The sequence below is a fragment of the Chiloscyllium plagiosum genome, unplaced genomic scaffold (genome assembly GCF_037043375.1).
Source record: "Chiloscyllium plagiosum isolate Xiang-an unplaced genomic scaffold, Cpla_swu_hap1 HiC_scaffold_3, whole genome shotgun sequence".
Classification (NCBI taxonomy): domain Eukaryota; kingdom Metazoa; phylum Chordata; class Chondrichthyes; order Orectolobiformes; family Hemiscylliidae; genus Chiloscyllium; species Chiloscyllium plagiosum.
In genome coordinates, this window is record NW_028270141.1 from 46,933,681 (window position 1) to 46,951,157 (window position 17,477).

The following is a 17,477-nucleotide window of genomic DNA, read 5'->3' on the forward strand; positions in this document are numbered from 1 at the left end:
ATCTGCCATAAATTCTGTTGGATGCGAATCTTATCGGATCGAGTGGATCGGTTGGAGAGACAGATAGAAGCGATGAGGAATTTGCAACAGCAACAGTATGTGATGGATGGCAGTTATAGGAAGGGGGGGAAGTCTCAGATACAGTCACATAGATGGGTTAACTCCAGGAAGGGTAAGAGAGGTAGGCACCTAGGGCAGGAGTCTTTTGTGGATATACCCATTTCAAACAGGTATGCTGTTTTGGAAAATGTAGGGGGTGATGGATTCTCAGGGGAACGGAGCACGAACAGCCAAGTTTCTGGTATTGAGACTGGCTCTAATGCAACGAGGGGTATGTCAGCTTCCAAGAGATCAATTGAGTTAGGGGATTCTGTAGTCCAAGGTACAGACAGACATTTCTATGGCCAGCAGAGAAAAAGTAGAATGATGTGTTGTTTCCCTGGTGCCAGGATCAAGGATGTCTCAGAGAGGGTGCAGAATGTTCTCAGGGGGGAGAGGGGCCAGCAGGAGGTCATTGTCCACATTGGAACCAAAGACATAGGAAGGGAAGATGGTTGAGATTCTGAAGGGAGATTACAGAGAGTTAGGCAGAAATTTAACAAGGAGGTTCTCAAGGGTAGTAATATCTGGATTACTCCCAGTGCTACGAGCTAGTGAGGACAGGAATAGGAGGATAGAGCAGATGAATGCATGGCTGAGGAGCTGGTGTATGGGAGAAGGATTCACATTTTTGGGTCATTGGAATCTCTTTTGGGGTAGAAGTGACCAGTACAAGAAGGACGGATTGCACCTAAATTGGAAGGGGACTAATATACTGGCAGGGAAATTTGCTAGAACTGCTTGGGAGGATTTAAACTAGTAAGGTAAGGTGCAGCTGAGAACAGAAGTGAGTCAAACAGTGGGGGCAGGCAGGGAAAAGGTAGGACAATAAACTGTATTTATTTCAATGCAAGGGGCCTAACAGGGAAGGCAGATGAATTCAGGGCATGGTTAGGAACATGGGACTGGGATATCATAGCAATTACAGAAACATGGCTCAGGGATGGGCAGGACTGGCAGCTTAATGTTCCAGGATACAAATGCTACAGGAAGGATAGAAAGGGAGGCAAGAGAGGAGGGGGAGTGACATTTTTGATAAGGGATAGGATTACAGCTGTGCTGAGGGAGGATATTCCCGGAAATACATCCAGGGAAGTTATTTGGGTGGAACTGAGAAATAAGAAAGGGATGATCACCTTATTGGGACTGTATTACAGACCCCCTAATAGTCAGAGGGAAATTGAGAAACAAACTTGTAAGCTATCTGTAAGAATAATAGGGTGGTTATGGGAGGGGATTTTAACTTTCCAATCATCGACTGGGGCTGCCAGTGTTAAAAGTTTAGATGGAGAGGAATTTCTTAAGTGTGCACAAGACAATTTTCTGATTCAGTATGTGGATGTACCTACTAGAGAAGGTGCAAAACTTGACCTACTCTTGAGAAATAAGGCAGGGCAGGTGACTGAGGTATCAGTGGGGGAGCACTTTGGGGCCAGCGACCATAATTCTATTTGTTTTAAAATAGTGATGGAAAAGGAATGACCAGATCTAAAAGTTGAAGTTCTAAATTGGAGAAAGGCCAATTTTGACGTTATTAGGCAAGAACGTTCGAAAGCTGATTGGAGGCAGGTAAAGGGACGGCTGGAAAATGGGAAGCCTTCAGAAATGAGATAACAAGAATTCAGAGAACGTATATTCCTGTCAGGGTGAAAGGGAAGGCTGGTAGGTATAGAGAATGCTGGATGACTAAAGAAATTGAGGGTTTGGTTCAGAAAAAGAAGGAAGCATATGTAAGGTATAGACAGGATAGATAGAGTGAATCCTTAGAAGAGTATAAAGGAAGTAGGAGTATACTTAAGAGAGAAATCAGAAGGGCAAAACGGGACATGAGAAAGCTTTGGCAAATAGAATTAAGGAGAATCTAAAGGGTTTTAACAAATATATTAAGGACAAAAGGGTAACTAGGGAGAGAATAGGGCCCCTCAAAGACAGGCAACAAGGCAGCCTTTGTGTGGAGCCACAGAAAATGGGGGAGATACTAAATGAATATTTTGCATCAGTATTTACTGTGGAAAAGAATATGGAAGATATAGACTGTAGGGAAATAGATGGTGACATCTTGCAAAATGTCCAGATTACAGAGGAGGAAGTGCTGGATGTCTTGAAACGGTTAAAGGTGGATATATCCCCAGGACCTGATCAAGTATACCCGAGAACTCTGTGGGAAGCGAGAGAAGTGATTGCTGGGCCTCTTGCTGAGATATTTGTATCATCGATAGTCACAGGTGAGGTGCCGGAAGACTGGAGGTTGGCAAACGTGGTGCCACTGTTTAAGAAAGGTGGTAAAGACAAGCCAGGGAACTATAGACCGGTGAGCCTGACCTCAGTGGTGGGCAAGTTGGAGGGAATCTTGAGGGACAGGATGTACATGTATTTGGAAAGGCAAGGACTGATTAGGGATAGTCAACATGGCTTTGTGCGTGGGAAATCATGTCTCACAAACTTGATTGAGTTTTTTGAAGAAGTAACAAAGAAGATTGAGGAGGGCAGAGCAGTAGATGTGATCTATATGGACTTCAGTAAGGCATTCGACAAGGTTCCCCATAGGAGACTGATTAGCAAGGTTAGATCTCATGGAATACAGGGAGAACTAGCCATTTGGATACAGAACTGGCTCAAAGGTAGAAGACAGAGGGTGGTGGCGTAGGGTTGTTTTTCAGACTGGAGGCCTGTGACCAGTGGAGTGCCACAAGGATTGGTGCTGGATCTCTACTTTTTGTCATTTACATAAATGATTTGGATGCGAGCACAAGAGGTACAGTTAGTAAGTTTGCAGATGACACCAAAATTGGAGGTGTAGTGGACAGCGAAGAGGGTTATCTCAGATTACAACAGGATCTGGACCAGATGGGCCAATGGGCTGAGAAGTGGCAGATGGAATTTAATTCAGATAAATGCGAGGTGTTGCATTTTGGGAAAGCAAATCTTAGCAGGACTTATACACTTAATGGTAAGGTCCTGGGGAGTGTTGCTGAACAAAGAGACCTTGGAGTGCAGGTTCAGAACTCCTTGAAAGTGGAGTCGCAGGTAGATAGGATATTGAATAAGATGTTTGGTATGCTTTCCTTTATTAGTCAGAGTATTGAGTACAGGAGTTGGGAGATCATGTTGCGGCTATACAGGACATTGGTTAGGCCACTATTGGAATATTGCATGGCGGCACGGTGGCACAGTGGTTAGCACTGCTGCCTCACAGCGCCAGAGACCCGGGTTCAATTCCCGCCTCAGGCGACTGACTGTGTGGAGTTTGCACATTCTCCCCGTGTCTGCGTGGGTTTCCTCCGGGTGCTCCGGTTTCCTCCCACAGTCCAAAGATGTGCAGGTCAGGTGAATTGGCCGTGCTAAATTGCCTGTAGTGTTAGGTAAGGGGTAAATGTAAGGGTATGGGTGGGTTACGCTTCGGCGGGTCGGTGCGGACTTGTTGGGCCGAAGGGCCTGTTTCCACACTGTAATGTAATGTAATCTAATCTAAATTCTGGTCCCATTCCTATCGGAAAGATGTTGTGAAACTTGAAAGGGTTCAGAAAAGATTTACAAGGATGTTGCCAAGGTTAGAGGATCTGAACTACAGGGAGAGGCTGAACAGGCTGGGTCTGTTTTCCCTGGAGCGTCGGAGGCTGTGGAGGTGACCTTATAGAGGTTATGGTTAGGATAAATAGACAAAGTCTTTTTCCTGGGATCGGGGAGTCCAGAACTAGAGTGCATTGGTTTAGGGTGAGAGGGAAAAGATATAAAGGAGACTTAAGGGGCAACGTTTTCACGCAGAGGGTGGTACGGGTATGGAATGAGCTGCCAGAAGATGTGGTGGAGGCTGGTACAATTGCAACATTTAAAAGGTATTTGGATGGGTATATGAATAGAAAGGGTTTGGAGGGATATGGGCCGGGTGCTGGCAGTTTGAACTCGATTGGGTTGGGATATCTGGTCGGCACCGAAGGGTCTGTTTCCATGCTGTAGATCTCTATGACTCTATAAATATATTCTTTATCAGTACGGGAATCAAGATTATGGGGAAAAGGCAGGCAAGTCGACTTGAGGAATGTTGGATCAGCCAAGATCCTATTGAATGACACAGCAAGCTCGAGGAGATGAACAGCCTGTTCCAATTGCTTATCATATCTCCCAAGGATCTATGTTGTCCTTCCTATTTCTCATTTATACCCTGCCCTTCACTAACAGTGTCATGCTAGTTTTTGCATGTACTCTAACAGCACTCTGCTTCATCACTCCTCATCCTTTGATTGCTCCACTGTCTCAAAATTAACAGACTGCTCATTTGACATTATCCATTCATGGGATGCGGACAGCAGTGCGGGCTCTAACTACTGTTGTCAGGTCGCCAAAGAGGGCACTGCATGTCGTAAAATGAGGAGATGAGGCAGCTGTACTGTCAGACAAGTTCCTGACTTGTCTTGCCTTGGTTATGAAAATTTGGCCTTTGGCCCACTCTCTCCACCTTGATTGCCCATCAATAGATCCAGCAATGTCTCCTGTTCGTGCCAAGGGTGCACTAGTCAAGGAAAATTCCTGACATCCAATCGATATTTGTGCAATTAAAGTCCTCCAATCTCACTATGCTATATTTCCTTACCTCTCTGTAGTTTCCCTGCAGATTTGCTGCTCAATATCTCTCACAATTAGGGTACCTATAGAATATTCCCAACTATTCCCTTCATTCCCTTTTCACTCATCAATTCCAACCGAAAGGATTCTGACCTTGTGTTTAAGGTCATCCTGTAAATTTAACACTACAATGTCTTCATAAAGGAATACTGCCAGCCCACCTCCCATTTTTCCTTCCCCCACTTTTAGAATAGGTTATATCCCAAAATGTTAACCACTCAGCCCTCTCCACTTTTAAGTCATGCTTCTGTTATTGCCAGTATGTCACATGCCAACACTGCATTTTCTGTTTGCATTTTGATAAGGATCCAGAAATTTAATTTTTAGTACATTTCAATTTGACTTTTACTTTATCTCCCCAATAACTAATATTTATAATTCTGTTCTTTATCTTACTGGGGTGCAGTTCCCTTTGTGCTATCAGTCCTCTGGTACCATGCATTCCTTCATGCAATGTACATTTGCAAACTGCAGAAGTAACTGTGGGAAGACAGCTCAACTACCAGCTGCTAAATGACATTAAACAGAACCATAGAATTGCTATGTAGCAGAAGGAGGCCAATACATCAGCATAATTCAGTACACTCAATACTGTAGTGCCACACCCCTACCTTTTACCCATAACCCTGCATCTCATTTCTATTTTTAAAAAATCATCTAAGGCCCTCCCTGAATGCCTCAACTGAACCTGCCTCCACCACACTTCCAGATAGAGTATTCCAACACCCGATCAGTTGTGTGAAAAACTCTCTTTTCACTTTGCATTCTGCGTCTTGTGCAAAATACTAAATCTTTACCCTCTGGTTCTTGATCCTTTCATGAGGGGTAAAACTGCCTATTCTACCCAGACTCCTCATGATTTTGCACAAGGCCTAAAACATTATATGTTTTGTTTTAGAACAGCTCTCTCTACCTGTCACCGTTAATGACTTATGCACATATACACCGATATCTCTCTAATCCAGCACATCCTTTAGCTCTCCATGTTCTTTGTACCAAAATGTATTACCTCACAATTCTCCAGATTGAATCTCATCTGCTATTATCTGCCAACTCTACCAACTTGTCAATGTCTTTTTGAAGTTCTATACTTCTTCCAGAGCTTACAATTCTCCCAAGTTTTCTGTCATCCATTAATTTTGAAATTGTCTCCCGCACATCAAGATCTAGATTATTTGTAAGAATAAAAACAAGGGTCCCAATATTAACTCCTGGGGAATTCCAATATAAACCAGCCTTCAACCCCAAAAAACCATCACTCTCTATTTCCAATCAGTCAGATAATTTTGTGTCCTTATTGCTATTATGCCTTTTATTTCATGATCTATCGTGTTGCTCACAATTCAGCATGTGGCACTACATCAAATGCCTTTGAAGGTCCATGTAAACTTCATCAACAGCTTTGCCTTCTCTCTTTATTCTTCAAAAACTCCAGCAAATTAGTTCGATATGTTTTTGCTTAAAAATTCCATACTGACATTTTTGAATTTACCCATATTTTTCTGTGTAACTATTAATTCTATTACAAGTTATTGTTTCTAGATGTTTCTACACCACCAGAGTTAAATTGTCTGGCCTGTAATTGCTGGACTGAGCTTTACAACCTTTTTTGAAGAAGGGTGCAAGGTTTGCCATTGTCCTGTCTTCTAGCATTATCCCTAAATCTAGGCAAGAGCGAAATATTATTGCCAGTGCAATTTCCACTTTCACCTCCTTCAATACTCTTTGAAGCAACTCATCTGGCCCCAGTGCCTTATCAACTGACAGCACATTCAATGTTTTCTCCTGAGCAATTTTGAACTTTTCTTGTGACTGAGATTGCATTAGTCATGATAGCTAGGGAGCAAGTACAGGTGCAAAGTATTCACTTAACAATTCAGCCATGTTCTTGCTTTTATGTGTAAACCCATTTTTGATCTCTGTTTGGTCCTACACTTCGTACTGGTGACGTGCTTACAGAAGACTTTAGGATTTCCCTTTATCTTAGCGACCAGTATTTTTTCATAATCTCTCTTTGCTTCTCACTGCCTTCTGAAGCTTTTACAATCAACCTGTTTCTTAACTGTACTTCTTTTTCTGAAACCTGTCGTAGGCAAACTATTTCTTGTTTAATGTAATTTTTATCTCCATTGTCATCCAGGGATTTCTGGATTTGTTTATTCTACTTTGTGTTTTGAGAGAATATCCCTCAATTGCATCCAAACAAGTTCCTGATGGGAAGTAGCCAATTGTTTCATGACAACCCTTGGTTACAGTCTACTCAACTGAGCTCTGTTCTGTTCTTGTGCCATTAAACAAATGGCAACCAACACAAACTAGGAACTGGTGTAACAATGTAGGAATCTATTTATGAAGAAAGTTGTTTATTGACAGAAACTATATAATCTGAAAGATTATTTGCATGAATTACTGTCCTGATTTAAGCATAAGATAGTGAAGAAGGCATTTGGTATGCTTTCCTTTATTGGTCAGAGTATTGAGTACAGGAGTTGGGAGGACATGTTGCAGATGTACAGGTCATTGATTAGGCCACTGTTGGAATATTGTGTGCAATTCTGGCCTCCTTGCTATCGGAAAGATGTTGTGAAACTTGAAAGGGTTCAGAAAAGATTTACAAAGATGTTGCCAGGGTTGGAAGATTTGGGCTATTAGGAGAGGCTGACCCGGCTGGGGCTGTTTTCTCTGGAGCATCAGAGGCTGAGGGGTGACCTTATAGAGGTGTATAAAATTATGAGGGGCATGGATAGGATAAATAGACAAAATCTTTTTCCTGGGGTTGGGGAGTCCAGAACTAGATGGCATAGATTTAGGGTGAGAGGGGAAAGATATAAAAGAGACCTATGGGGCAACTTTTTCGCACGGAGGGTGGTACATGTATGGAATGAACTGCCAGAGGAAATGGTGGAGGCTGGTACAATTGCAACATTTAAAAAGCATTTGGATGGGTGTTTGGAGGGATATGGGCCGGGTGCTAGCAGGTGGGACTAGATTGGGTTGGGATATCTGGTCGGCATGGATGAGTTGGACCGAAGGGTCTGTTTCCATGCTGTACGTCTCTATGACTATATGACTCATTAAGGGTAATTTGATTTTGAAACAGCATAATTATATTTGAATCTAACCTGCGACTTAGAACTAAAACATCTGAAAATTGTTAATGTGGATATCAAAACAAGAAACAAAGTGCTGGAAAGCACACAACTGGTGTACTGGCATCTGAATCGAGAACGCCTTATAAGTGTAAACCTTTCTTCTGAACTCTGTTTTGAAGAATGACTCACACTGAAGCTGTTAACTTGTGCGCAAAGTCTCCAAAAATCAACTAACCTGTAGCGTATTTTCAGCATTTTCTGCTTTGGTGCTTCTGCAGTTTACAACAGAAAATCTTGAGGTTTACTCTTTCCCTTCCCAATCTTGTGACTAGAACATATTTACAGACCATATCATTTGCTAACTTTGTACAGACTGAGCCTGGGGCCCCAGCTGGCCCACATACTCAGGATTCACACTTTTACTTCAAATACAAATACTCATAAGCCTGACATTTTCATGGTGGGGATGGGCATCTTTGGTCAAAAGCAACATTGTGAAAAGTACTGGTACAGCTCTGGAGAACTGGGTCAAATTGTTATAAATGGGCAAGGATATGTATCCTCTCGGGTTTATTTAGGAAGTATGAGGGTTGATCAAGTCAAGGTCCTTCTTGCCCACCTTGCAGTATCTGAAATATAGTATTCTGTAGCTTTCATGGTGTATCACTGAACAGATTCCAGAAAGGAAAACATCAATCCTAAAAAAAAAATCTACAATCACAGAAGCTTCGCCAGAATATTAGCAGTGAATTACGATGCAGCGTGGACTGCATTGACAGTAAACCACTCTACCCATGCATAAGAAGACACATGAAACTTTTAAGAAAGGGAAAAAGACCTTTGGGAAGATTTACACAATTACATGATTCCTTATGGATTCAGACAAGATTAAATGAATGAAAATGGATAAATGTTTATGGCAAAATTGACGGTGTTATAGAAAGGGAAGGTTAGAAGATAAATGAAACTAGATCTTAAGAGGCTAAGATGCATAAAGGAAGTCCTCAAAGTGTGGAAAAATCTCAACTAGTTTCTAGTGTTACAGATTAAGTCAGAAGTAACCGGGCTATAAGAGAACCTCTTTTTCAGGATTCAGAGTTTTAAGTATTCTTTAGCTTGGACCTTGGAATTCAGACCAAAGTTGTCAATAATACTAAATTTGTGCAAATTACTGATTTTGCATAAAACTGATGTACACTAACTGATCAAAGATGTCAATTCTCCAACCTCCTGAAAATAATATTTTATTGCCTGCAATCATTTTGCTTTTTTTCTCCTCAATAAGTGAGCTTTAATCACAAGGTTAACTTCAATTCAATCAAAATGTTTATTTCCAACAATAAATCTAAGAATTTATTACTGAAGTGCAAAGATCTTCATATACCAACTGATGTCACTGCACCTTTGTGCATGCACTGTTGCTATATAAACTGATTTCTCCGAAAGAAAATGAAAAGGTTTGGGGGGGTGGGGTTCACAAAAAGTATTTAAAATTTAGCATCATTCTCCAATGTTTCAATTTCATAACACAAACTATTACGTAGGAGAGAGAAATTAAAATGCATTTGGAATCCTGAAAAACAGCACAAAATTCTTCTCAGAATTTCAAAGCAACAAACGTTTTGTCATAGCCCTTGCCAAGACAGGTAGCAAAACTCAAGGTCAATACAAAAGAGAGTTGATTGACCACTACCAGCACTTGTCTTTTAGACTGGGAGTACTTCACCGTACTATACCTCTGGAGATGGGATTCGGCGTTCAGGGGAGTCTGGTGACTTATAAGGAGTTGATGTTTTGCTGTTTGTCAACCATGGTTTATCATAATTGCGGATTAAATGTTGGGATGTCTGTGTGAAACAAGGATACATTGAAAATGAATGGAAATTAAGACAATAAAATAAAATGATCAGGAATAAACACAGTGTCATGGAGGAGGAAATGCAAATATGGAGGAGTAAAAGTTTAAAAATACAATGATGAAGATCCACTCTGTGACTCCCTTCAATTGAGGGGTCTAAATGTGAGTCAGGTTAGTAAGCAATCTGCGATATCTGGCATGCATTTAGCTCTCTTCGATTAGTGGGGTATTGCAAATGCACACTCGCTATTTTTTCACAATAAATTCCTAACAACAAAACTGAAGTTGGATTCAAGCTTAATGGTCGCTATGGTAGTGTAATTAAGGTAACAAAATAGCAGCTTAAAAGTGAGATTGCTGTAACAATGCAATTAAGCAACACACAGAAGCCAACAGACTGAGTGCTACATTGGGTTAAAATAATTGGCTTGCCAAAATACATAGGTCACAGGAAACAACTGGAAGTGACTGTGCTGCTCAACATTACCTTAGGAGGTGTACTTGTAGTAACTGGTGGAACTGAAATACTCTGACTGGCACTGGAGGTTGACCTGTTTGGCGAAGCGGCCCGTGATGATGGCCGTGACCTACGACCCCGTGATCGGAAGGCAGCCACAGACTGACCGGTGGTTTCAGGAAGCATGAATTTTTCACGCAGTTCAACATTTGTTCTGCCCTTTGCTGCAGAGAGGAATAAAACAATAGTTCAAATTCTAATCACTGGTGTTGACATGATCCAGCACCAAACTTGCAATAACAAGGTGAAGTGTGGAGAGAAAATAAAAGAGTACAGGAGGACTAAAAGGTGGTAACAGAACGATGAAACAACACTAAAATCTGAATTAATAGCCTATCCATACCAGCAACAGAACTTGCAACAGCAGCACTCAACATTTGGGCTTGTGTATGTATGGAGCATGACATGAATTAGCCCAGCAAAATTCAGAAAACTTAAATGGAAATAAAAAGAAAAGTTCTGATCTTATTAAATGTTTCAGTTCAGATTCACACTGTGAGCTACGCAAGAGTTTGAACTCCACTAACATCATGCAGTCAGTTTAAGAAAGCCCAGGGACCCATGTAAGCAAACCCAACTCCAAAAACTTGTGCAGAAGCTCAAAACAGCACATCACTTTCAGGCAGAACAGATATGTACATTCCACTTAGGAGGATGCTAAATATCAGACAAGGTGACCACTTACTTGCAGTGAGTATTACTGCGGGTAAAAGAAAAAAGTCATATAAGCAACTTCACATGCATTTCAAAATGGCCGATCATTCTGTATTTGGTTAAAAAAACTAAAAGCGCATTGGATTACAGTTCTCTTTATAAAAAAAACATGAAAAGCCTGCTGTCAGCTGCCATGTGGGTTAAGCCATACAGAATAGGAAAGCACACAGTGGAAAGAAAAGAGACAGAGGATTGCCAACCTATAGGAGACTGACTGGTAATTGAAGAGTTTGATTCCGAACGCAACATTTTACTCCCATGATGATGAACTAGAAAAAAAATGGATAAAGGGATTGCATCACATCAAAGGAAATGGAGAAGAAACCTTTAGTAGGAAACAGGAGCAAGCAAAGGATTGACAAAACAACACCCATGAGATCATTTAAGCTGCTTCTAACATACAAATAAGCTAACAACTGCAGAATACTCAAGATATTAAAAAACCTCCATCTTTGCAGATACAGAATTTAAATTTTTGTCACGTTATTTACTTAAAAATCATTACATTCTCTACATTCCTTCTTACTCCCCTTCCAAACAAAACACCAGTAAAGTTGGTGGTTCTTGGTGACAAGGTAACACTTGCAGCTTTGACTCAAGTGACGTGCTTTGAATCTGAATTCAGACCGAGGTATCAATTGGCTAATAAAAGTGGACATACGGGTGAGCTTAATCCATTCCACTTACACTTAGTTTTCAATAAAGAATCAGCAATCTGACTGATTATTTTTCCCCACCGTGGCTTATTATGGCTGAGGTCAATTCTAGTTCGTGAAGAATACGCAGTGCTGCCAACTCTCCAGGGTTGGTCTGCAATCTCCCAGAATTAAAGATTAATATCCAGTTCAATATTATGAGAAATATTCAAAGAAATATTATACAATCTTCAAGAGGAAGTGCATGATGTTTTCATTTTCTTTCAGCACTTCCATTTATTAGTTGTAAAAACATTGGAAACAGGTTGTTTAACTGATCAATGGTGCTCTGCTGGGATCAGTGCTGGGTCCACTTTTGTTTGTCATTTATATAAACAATTGGGATGAGAATATAGGAGGCATGCTGCATATGACAGCAAAATTAGTGGAATAGTCAACAGTATCTGAGATTATAAAGGGATCTTGAGCAATTGGACAAATGGGCTGAGGAGTAACAGATGAAGTTTAATTTGGATGAATGCGACGTATTGCATTTTGATATAACAAACATGGTCAGTCCTTATACAGTTATTGAGAGGGCCCTGGATAGTGTGGTTAAACAAAGAGACCTATAGGTTCAGGTACATAGTTGTTTGAAAGTTCTGTCACAGGTAGACAGGATAGTTAAGGTAGCGTTTGGCATGCTTGCCTTCCTTGCTCAGTTCATTGAGTACAGGAATTGGAACATTGTATTGAGGTTCAGGACGTTGGTGAGGTCAAGTTTGGAGTACTATGTATCGTTCTGATCTCCTTGCTAGAAGAAGGATATTATTAAATTGGATAGAATTCAAAAAAGATTTGCAAGGATGTCAGGATTGGAGAGCTTGAGTTATAAGAAGAAGCTGGATAGGCTAAGTGTTTTTTCAGTCGTGCATAGGAGGTTGAGGGGTAACTTTATAGAGGTTCATAAAGTCACAAGGGACATAGGTACGGTAATAGCCATGGTCTTTTCCCTATGGTAGGGGGAGTCTTCCAAACCAGGGGATGGGAGGAGAGAGATTTATAAGTGACCTGAAAGGCAGCTTTTTCACACTGAGGAACTGCCAGAAAAAGTGGTAGATGCAGGTACAATTACAATATTTAAAAAAACATTTGGACAGGCACACGGATAGGATAAGTTTAGAAGGATATGGGCCAAACGCAGGCAAGTGGGACTAGTTTAGTTTGGGAAACTTGGTTGAAATGGATGAACTGGACCAAAGGGGCTGTTTCCAAACTGTGTGACTCTATGACTCTAATAATGAATCTTTCAATCAGGTAGCTAAGAAGCTGTTACACTACACTTGAGCAGAAGAATGGGATAGATTCTGGCATGAACGGCAGGACAGAGGGGTAGGACAATTGCAGACAATTGATCATGTGGTGAGACCTTCAGAAATACATCCAAAGTGGGCAATAGTACATATCTCATTGATCCACTATTGATGCCTGTTCCAAGCTATATTTGTCCTGAGACTGCTCTTTTACTAAATAAATGGCTAAAAATTCCACTAACAAACAGGCAAACATACAAATGTCATGCGGTGTATTACGGCACATGACAAGAGCTCATGGTGTTGAAGTTGTGATTGACACAGCCAGTCAAAATACAGTTCACAACCTACCTCTGCAGGGGTCATTTTTCACCAGAAACTCATCAAGTGCCATCCAGCCTCCTCCAACACGAACCATGACAGTACTGCGCAGGATACGGACTAGCCGCAGCTGCTGCGAGTCACCAAACTGCAAAAAGAGCAGCAAGAAACAGCTTAGCAGCTGATTAACTTTAACAGTGAGAAATCAAAAAAAGAATATTGCAATGAATTTCTCTTCCAATTCGTAATCATTGTTTTAAACAAGCATTTAATTTTTGCAGTTGCAAGCTTAATTTCCAATCAGTTTGCACAGCTAATTTGAAAGATAAAGAACAATTAGAAGGAAAAGCAGCAGCAGAGACATTTTTATACCCCAACAACTGTGCAATTATTAAAATAAGCCACTGGAAAATAGATTGGGAAAGCCTCTCCAGGTCCAACTCATTTATACTTGGAAAGCCACAAAGCAGCAGTTACTGGCTTTTAGCACACAGCACAACAGGTAAAACACATCAGACATTTATGTTGTTCTGTACCTGATTTCCCAGGAAGAACTAAGTCATGGAAGAGAATATGAAGAAAAAGAAAATTAGTCACAGCAGCTTTGGTTTTGAAATATAACAGTGCTCTTAAACGACTGTATATTTATTTACAAAATTCAAAGTGGAATTTCCAATTTTTATACAAGACAACTAAGGCCAGTAAACAAACCTGCTAAGGAGTGTGTTGAGATTCTTGTATTGTAACAGGGTACAGATCTATTCATTTTTATTCTTTTGATAAGTTTGTTTTTGCTTGCTTTCTTCTTTTCTGAACTAATGATGTAACTTGGGCTACAATTAGATGTTAACAACTCTCCAGTCCCTCATTCAAGTGATCTATTTTGTGTGAAGCTGGAGAATAACTGTCATGTTTTTTAACACTGTGCTTTCAATATCATGCAAGGTATCGTCGTTGCATCTCATCCTCACTGGACATTCACACAGTACACCCCCAGTATAAGTCATCAGGAGCTGCAACCCCACATGATTTATCAACTTGCTTCCTGACTCAGGAATGACAAAGCCAATTGCCTAGGGTGAGACTGTCTCAGCACAGACTTGAAATTGAACAGTCCCTCACTTCCATGGCATAGGGCCACACACATTGATACACTTTACCAAAGCCATCAATTTACTCAAATACTTTTCTAAAACAATCAACAGTGATTAATTTATTTGCCATTGCTACCCATTTGAAATTTTACAATACAGATCTGTCTTTTACATATGTTCCTCAACAACGAGGTACAGTCTGACAAAATCTTAGTTAACTTTGTTGGTATTGAGAAGCAATATTACATCAGACAGTCCAGGCTGCACCTACCTGCTAAATTGTTAAGTTAAAATGTCTAGGGCTCATAAAATGATAGCACAAACACATCATAATTTTCAAAATCGGATAGCGACGGCTCACTCAAACACTATCCTCCAGTCAATAGCTGGATGGAGGACTACTCGCTGTAGTTGTATTTATTCCTATTTGGAAGCCACATTTGGTGTTATTGCAGCAATCAAGGGTATTAATAGGCTCTAGCAATTACCTATAGTCATTGCTCACACTGGCAATTGACATTCCTAGCTTATTGCACCTGTCTACTTGCCGGGAAATTTCTATGCAAATATGCATTAAAAACAGTTTAGGCAAAGTCCTTTTTACATCAATATATTGTGGGAAAAGTAGTAGAAAGTGTGGACTGCAAATGCTGGAGTTCATGAAGGGCTTATGCCCGAAACTTCGATTCTCCTACTCCTCAGATGCTGCCTGACCTGCTTTGCTTTTCCAGCACCACACACTCGACTATTGTGGGAAAAGTACCAAGCATACAAAGGGGTTGCAAGACTATTCTTTTTCAGATAGCCCCACTCACACAGCCCAACTGCGCAATCTGTACAATTGTACACTATGTGGATAAGATAATGATAGAAAATGACACATGCAATGTAGCTTGAATATTTATGAACATCTGTTAAAGTTTCAATATTTTTCCCTGAAATTGAGAGATTTTCAAATATGATTAGTGAAATAGTAATTAACATAGGAAAAAAAAACAAACAATGCATGTATGTTACATTAAAAAGAGACGTAAATATTGTGGATATTGAAAATCACTTGGAAGTTTTAACTCTGTTTCTATTTACACAGATCAGCATCAGGTTGAGAATCACTAATAAAGCATGTGGGATCATGGTATGTAACAGCATAGTGTACAAAAGCAAGGAACTTATTATAACCTGTATAAGGTGCAGGTTCCATCTCAACTAAAGTCTTGGTCCAGTTCTGGGCTCTAAACCTTAGAGATGTTGTGAAGGCAATAGGGAGAGAGCAGAAAAGATTTACGAGAATAGTTCTAGATATGCAGAACTTCAGCCACATAGCAAGAGTGGAGAAACTGGGATGGTTCTTTTTGGAGAAGAAAAGTTTGAAAGGAAGTTTGAAAAAAATTTAAATCATGAATAGCCCGGACAGGTGGGAACTATTGATGGAAGGAATGAAAATAAGAGGGCAGAGATTTTAGCCAAAGAAACAATGGTGATAATGAGGAAAACAGTTTCACATAGCTAGTGGTTAAGATCTGGAATGCCATGCCTGACAGTCACGATTCAACCTGGCTCTACCACACTATCAAAGGAGAACTGGATCACAATCTGAAAAGGAAAACATTTCAGGGTGACAGGAAAAAGGTAAGGAAATGGCATTAAGCAGGTTGTTTTTGTTCGATAGTTGTCATAGATCTGATGGGCTGACTGGTCTCGTCTGTGCTGTGACTATTCAATAAGTTGCAAATAAAAGCTCATTCAACCCTAAAATGTTTGGAAAATTATAATTAGTTTTTGTTGAGGACAGGCAGACAAATCCTGTTTCTGACTGTACCAGATAAACACACAAAGACACAAACAGGATGAAGAAATAAAACTGAAGAAAATCTGCAACAAATTGAAATGCAGTAGCTTGGCATAGCTTTCAAAAGGTGTGTGGGCTTAGAAACAACTGGAAGCAGGAGTCAGCTATCCAGCCCTTTGAGCCTGTCCTGCCATTCAGTATGTTTTTGACTGATCTGCTGTGAAGTTACAGCAACTTACAGTAAACAATTTGCTTTAGCTTTATAAATTAGCACTGTACACCGGAAAATTTTCACAGCTGAAATCAAGGGAGAATGGTAAATTAAACTAGCCTGGCCCTATTAATTTCATTTAAGGTTAAAGCTAAATAATTTTTTAATTAGTTTAGAGGCTAAGATCTTTAGAGGCTAAATATCTTTTTGGGATGATTATGATATACAGGTGCTGCTGGCCAGACTTTCTGCCCATCCCTAATAACCCAGCAGGCAGTGAAGGGTTAACCACATTGCTGGAGTCTGGAGTCACATGTAGGTCAGACCAGGTAAGGATGGTAGATTTCCCTTCCTAAAGGGCAATAGTGATCCAGGTGGGATTTAAAAAAAAAGTCCATCTGACAACAGCGGTCAACTACTACAAATACATGATTATCACTGGTTAGTTTTTAATTCTAGATTTGTTTTTATTGAATTCAAGTTTCACCATCTGCTATGTTAGAACATTAACATGGGATGCTGGGTTACTAGTTCAGTGACATTATCACTACACCTTTGAATTCAAAAAACAAAAGTTTGAATTCATTCAAAATGATTTACATTATTGACTTCACGGAATGAATTTACAAATGGATTTAATCAGAACAGAAAACTTTGTGTAAGATTGTAAAAGAACTGAGGAATGGGAGCAACGAAGAGGTGATGATTTGAGGTAACGATAAAGGGAATTTAGTAGTCAAGAAATTATATTTGACATTCACATCCATCTCTGTTAATGAATGCTGCAAAAAGGTTTACTTTCAAAGTAGAAAATAGGAAATTTTTAAGGAGATTGTTAACAAATCTATTAATAAAATCTCAGTACATCTCAAAGTTTTAAATTGTATAGGCAATGTCAAATGACCAGACTACTAAGATTCTATGCTACATCTTAAGGGAGGGTCACCTGAGTTGCTTGCAGTGCAGCTAAACCAATTTCTGATCTTACAATCACTTGGCACATGTCAATTACAAGTACATAGCAACAGGTGAGACATTTGTTTAATGGACTCTTTAATTGTCACCAATGTTAAGTTTTTGATAGGAACAACTGCTTTCCTTGACTCAATGGATTCACAGACTGCCATAACATTTTAAAGTCAAATTTTAAAAAATTGTAGTTACAGGAACACCCCACACAGAGATCATATAGCAACTGCCGATGAAAACTG

At 40.1% G+C, this 17,477-nt stretch overlaps 1 protein-coding gene across 20 annotated transcripts in view; it reads right to left on the reverse strand.

Moving 5' to 3' along the window:
• dst (dystonin) overlaps nt 1-17,477 on the reverse strand; it is a 617,802-nt gene that overhangs the window by 9,559 nt on the left and 590,766 nt on the right. For 13 of the 20 annotated variants that reach the window (XM_087979173.1, XM_087979215.1, XM_087979212.1 and 10 more), the window contains 5 exons: nt 13,709-13,726; nt 13,203-13,320; nt 11,104-11,172; nt 10,160-10,353; nt 9,551-9,661 (listed from right to left, as the gene is read on the reverse strand). In XM_087979173.1, coding sequence (XP_087835299.1) covers nt 9,551-9,661; nt 10,160-10,353; nt 11,104-11,172; nt 13,203-13,320; nt 13,709-13,726 — 510 coding nt within the window. Of the gene's footprint in view, nt 1-9,550; nt 9,662-10,159; nt 10,354-10,874; nt 10,890-11,103; nt 11,173-13,202; nt 13,321-13,708; nt 13,727-17,477 lie in introns of all 20 variants that reach the window. The other 7 variants (XM_087979241.1, XM_043681284.2, XM_043681292.2 and 4 more) reach the window with 3 other exon arrangements.